The following is a 5,886-nucleotide window of genomic DNA, read 5'->3' as shown; positions in this document are numbered from 1 at the left end:
ACATCTTTAAAACTCCAGGGGTTACTATCACTATCGTTATATTATCGATAGTCCAGCGGTTGCAACAACAGTCGTTATATCCTCGATACTCCAGGGGTTACTATCACTGTCGTTATATCCTCGATACTCCAGGGGTTTTATTAATGCCGTTACATCTTTAATTCTCCAGGGGTTACTATCACTGTCGTTATATCATCGATACTTCATCGGTTGCAACCACTGTCGTTATGTACTCGATATTCCAGGTGTTACTATCACTGCCATTGCATGATCTATACCCAAGTGTTAATATCAACGTCGTTAGACCTTAGCTATTCCGTGTTTATTAGCATTTTCGGGACATCCGCGATACTCGAGGGGTTTCTAGCACTGTCGTTATATTCTCAATATTTCAGGTGTTACTTGCACTGATGTTATACCTGACCCTGGACTATCAACAATGCTCTAGGACTTACTATCACTGTCGATATATCCATCCCAAACAATATTTTATAGCAAACCCGAAGGCAGTTCAAGGGAGAAACATGAGCAAACAGTGTCTATCAGTGACTTCTTATGAAGATGACAATGGGGATTCGCCCAACAAAGCCAATGCATTAATGTACCGTTATTCAAACAATATATATGTTATGAAATTCATTAAGACTCAGCTGCCTTGCTTCATGATTATACACAAGTTGTCACATGCAGTTTTGCTACGATAAATCTCTGGAATAGATATAACGACAGTGATAGGATCTGGGATGTGATAATCAATGCAGGAGTTAAAGTTAGCTGGCAAACTTCATTGACGACAACAGAAACAGTCGTACTCCCTTGATAGTTTGCACGGAAAACATCTTAATAATTTGTGACTGTGTTTCGTCATTACCAACAATTATGAAAACAATTCGTATGTAAATTCAAAACTGTCGTGATATTTATTGTAAAGTAGTGCCATAAAATGTCCTGGTAAAATAGACACTGAAGACTTCAGTATTATATAAAACTACAATATATAATTAATAACGATAACAATGAATTTGTATTAGAAAGACGAACTTATACAGTTTGGTAAAATAATCAATTCGTTTGGAATTTTTGCTCAAGTTGCATGATATTTTTTAACCTTATCAGAAGACATTCAAATGGTTGTCAACTAGTATGTGTGTTACAAATTCAGAAGATAAGTTATGAAACGTAAATTAAAAGCCGTATAATAATGTTATTTTCAAACCTTAGACTCGATTTACTGTTAATGATGTCAACAAATGGATAAGAGATGACAATTGAGCAATTTTTGGAATCATTTTCATGTATCTAGAATTCATGTCTAGTCACAGTGGAGGGTAACAATAACTCCCAGTATATGTGCATATGGAATATATGGATATATACCTTCGGAATCGAAAGAGATAGTCCTGTAAACAAATTTACACATCCATTTTCACGTGGACAATATTTCGCATCTGCGTTATATTTTTGTCACTGGTAATCGTGCTTTCTTGTAAAAATGGGTGTCGCGGGACTGAAATTACTGAAGTCATTGCAGTCCGGTAGCACGTTTTGATGTTCCTCATTTTTGGTTATATCAATATATTACTTATATGTTGTATATTATTCCGATGTTGAGGACAACAGATGATTTGACGAACCCTAGACAAACTGTGGGGCCGATGGCAATAGTTTGTATGAGGGTCCAACAAATCATCTGGTACCCGAAAACCCTGCGAAAACTGCTTTTTATACCCCATAGTGACGTCACTCCGGTCCAAAAGCACATTTTAACAGTTCTTTGGACCGCTCGACGGAACAGTTCATTAATTGGCATTTTTTCAATAGCGATTTCATAGAAACTTTTTATAGGGGTATAAAAATGTTAATGCAGCGTAGCTGACATTTTGTTATCATGTCTGCCATGTATCTCGTCATTTATTAAAAATGACATTAACTGGACAAAACTTGCACAATTATTAGCGTAATATTTTAATTCGCGTTTGAGATACCTCGCGAAATAACGGGAAAATATCGAGAAAATAGAGTCGTTTACTTGATATAACTTTTTGTAGCACTCACGTAAAACATCCCTGCCCATCATACATGTATGTATGTACGAGGTGACTTATAGTAATGCATATATGGTTCAGAATGAGGAAAGCTTATGTATAGTACTGCATCAGTAGTCGATATCAGACAGCGACCTCTTCCATACAGACAAACGATGTTCTACGCCACAGGTAATTATATAAAGCTCCCATTTCTTCTCGACTCGGCTGATTGTAGATCTATAGTAATTCACTTTATCCAATTCGTCGCCATTTGTTTCCTGTCTATAGGTGTGAGAGCAACTCCTCCAGAAACTCTATCAGTTCTAACGCTGTGATGCTGAGCATTTCCAGGCGCGTATTAACATTGGTTAAAGAATCTACCATGGTTGAAGGGTAGGAAGAGGGATATAATAATCTTTTAAAGAAAAGTCTATTCATAGATTTTAAATTTTGTTTGGCGTTATAGCCCATACATAGTCCCATGTGGCATTGAATATCGTAATCGCACGTACGATAATGTATGTCGGGGTTTTCAGTCACGTGATCACTATCTGAATAAATATCACAGGATGGTTCAATATTGTCTACGTCATCTAGGTCAATCATTTTAAGAGTTGAATTTACTAGCAGAAAATGACCTTCCTTAAAATCTTTAATGCGAAGTGAACCTAACGGTGAATATTCCAAGTAATGTAGAAATTTAGCTAAATTCACAGCCCTGCGAAGTTTTGCTTTCATCGGTAAAAACTGAAGATTATCTAGTACAAATCTTTCACCGTATTCATAAATGGCGACCACGCCGTGTTCGGACATGTCCGTGCTATCACTTTCTTCACTACGCACACAGTAACCTAGCAACTGAACAAATCCCGGATGATCCAGCTGTTCTAAAAGTAAAATTTCCTTCATAAGTTTCATAGTTGGAAATACAAAACATCGAGAACGCTGAACAGTATCCCATTCCATGCCTTTCTCCCGGATACCCTCCAAACACTGTCGTACCTCTTTTTGATGACGTGTCACCATTTTAACGGCCACCGGTTGACCTTTGAACTTTCCGAGAAAGGCCTGCTTTGAAACGCCGTGTCCGACTTTCTTTATTAGTTTAATTTCATTTATGTTCGTACAGTTGAAAACATATTTTGCTTTTGTGACAATGGGCCGATCAGGTTTTCTACCGATTTTATCAAAACCTTTCAAATCTCGCAAATTCCGGCCGTTGAAGTATTGCACGGCGAGGTCGTTGGAGGCCAGCGTTTCGGGAGATTCTTCCGATAAGAGTTTATTTAGCATCTCCGATAACTTGGTTCTTTGTCTGTCTATAGCTTCGTACTTTCTTAATACTGAATGCAATAATACTGTGGTGTTATGACTCTGCTCCAAGACCCGGGGGAATACGTCGGTCGGACTGGCGTGCTTTCTAAATATCTCAGTTTGGCAGGCATTGTCGAGCATCTTCAGCATAACAGCTGTGTACAGAACAAACGGCAGTAAGAATATCGACACCTTCACATAACGCTTCTCCATATTCGTCAGCACGGGCAAGTCTCCAACTAATTGACTAGGTGTATAAGGACGACGTGAAGTCATCAGATCTGAAAATATAGTAAAAATGACGTCATAAGAATATAAAAAATCATGACGTAAAATGACTCCTCGGGTGACAGTGATATCCTCGGGGTGACACTAGGCACTGTCACCCTCTAATGCAGGTAGTATTTATATAATGTATATGTCTTATTCACACACAAAAAAAAATTATATATTAATTCATTTGTTTTGCGTTTTGTGCGTATGCACTCAGAAATTCATTCCATATAGAATATATTAATGTCACGGATTTTTTTTCGGGATGCAATTAATTATTTTAATATTTCTATCTTGAAGTAAAGTTAGAACCTCAAACTTTTCAATGGTGGTAATGGTGTAAAGTAAGTAACTTTTGTAACTGAAAAAAAAATACATAATCGTCTGTTCCTGTTTTTGAACGAGAAAAATTACCATTTGTCAGCGGTGGAGCATCTTTAATACTTGACAAGATATCAGTTCTAATATTACATAATACAAGAAGAAACACAATTTAACAAAGCATGACAATTTATATATATATATATAGTATTTGAAGTAAGCAACACAAGTACTTAAAAATGAGATATCAATTGAAAATAAAATAAATAACTTTTAAGACAAATAGATAAAGTGGTGTTTATCATGAAACATGGTTATTTTTAGGAATTAAATCTGATATTTAATATAAATGTCAAAATCAAAAACAGGTTTGAATTCTTCACAAACTTAATCTAAACTTATTGAGCACAAATGAATGTGCAAATGACACATAAATAACTTAATTTGTTTATCAAGTAGTTAAGATAAATATATCAAGTTTATTAAAGCATTTATTTTTAAATAAAGAAGAAAATGCTCAAATAAATGACATTATTCTATTTTAGGCCCATCTTTGTATAAAAGGGGTTTGTTTTATGTCATATATATGTCAACAGATACCTTTGCACGTTTTTAATAAAAGTTGGATTCTATGTCGTCATTTATAACTAAAAATATGACATTATTCATTTCCAATCATGGTTACAATGTACTGTTGTAATTAACCCTAATCAAACTGAGCACATCCTTTCTGAGTCATTGATGCATACATGTAGCTTTATGTCATTATATATATAGGGATTGGATTTCGTTTTTATGTTAACCATGCTTGTATGGAGCAATTCCTCTAAGAATATATTCTATGGGGCGCGTTAGCGCCCCATATTGAATATATTCTTAGAGGAATTGCTCCATACAAGCATGGTTAACATAAAAACGAAATCCAATCCCTATATTTACACTCACACGACTTTTTATTTATATTTTATGCAATAAAATCGTCATTTGAAAGTGACGTAATTATTCAATAAAATTCGGTCAAAAGTGGGAGGAGCTTACTCATTTGAACAGCGAATGGTGACGCTTCACGTAAGATAGAATTATTCATCCGCGACGACAAAAAAGTTCAATATTTTAGTGTAAAATAAACATGACAAACAAAGTAAATTTCAGAGATAATTTTATTTAATCAGATCAGAACTTTAAATATATATTCAATTTTGCTAAAAGTTAATATATAGCGTAATAACATAAAGAATTTGTACACGGCCACATGTGTGAACTCGGTGACCGTTATTGTGCAGCGAGGCGAAGCTGACGCACGCTTACACACTTTAGTTTGCCGAAGTTGGCAAAACACCGATTTTCAAGTAGTTCAATGTGTTTGAGATGTCGTCTGACTTGACGGTATTACATCCTTGGGAGCCATGTGATTATATAATATACGCTTAGATCCATATCGCCATCGATAGATGAAACAAATTCACTTGTGTTCGATGGATACAATGTATTTGTGGTGACGCGGAACTGTCAACACGTGGATTATTAGCGGTGCATGTTTTATAATACACATGATTAAATACTCAAAGAACAAAGACAAGAGGATATGTTTATAACTGACCTCTATCAGAGGGTCTCACACCCGTCCACCCCAAAGGCTCGATCGTAGGACGAACATAGGCACAGAGGTAATGTTTACATTTGACCCATCATTTTTAACAAAAATGAAAGCACGTCGCCCCGGTCGGGATATTTTTCCGTTTCTTTATACAATTGTTAATTTAAAAATTGTTTGAATCATATATAAATATAAAACATGTATATATTGTTTACATTTTTCCAAAATTCTATGAAAAACAACAATATACACGTAATATTGCGTCAAAATGTAAACAAAGCCATGTGTTTCTTTTAAAAAAAAGTAGTCCTTTTACGTTGCACAGAACATTTCCTTACGCAAGTTCAAAGTTCA

At 35.3% G+C, this 5,886-nt stretch overlaps 1 protein-coding gene across 1 annotated transcript; it reads right to left on the bottom strand.

Annotated features, from left to right (window-relative positions):
• Positions 1-465: 465 nt before the first annotated feature.
• LOC138307691 (extracellular tyrosine-protein kinase PKDCC-like) lies at positions 466-3,617 on the bottom strand. Its single transcript, XM_069248526.1, has one exon. The coding sequence runs from the start codon at positions 3,615-3,617 to the stop codon at positions 2,310-2,312; it is 1,308 nt and encodes a 435-aa protein (XP_069104627.1). The 3' UTR covers positions 466-2,309.
• Between the last annotated feature and the right edge of the window lie 2,269 nt (positions 3,618-5,886).

Source organism: Argopecten irradians, chromosome 14 (assembly GCF_041381155.1).
Source record: "Argopecten irradians isolate NY chromosome 14, Ai_NY, whole genome shotgun sequence".
Taxonomy (NCBI): domain Eukaryota; kingdom Metazoa; phylum Mollusca; class Bivalvia; order Pectinida; family Pectinidae; genus Argopecten; species Argopecten irradians.
This window is presented reverse-complemented; position numbering and strand designations above follow the sequence as displayed.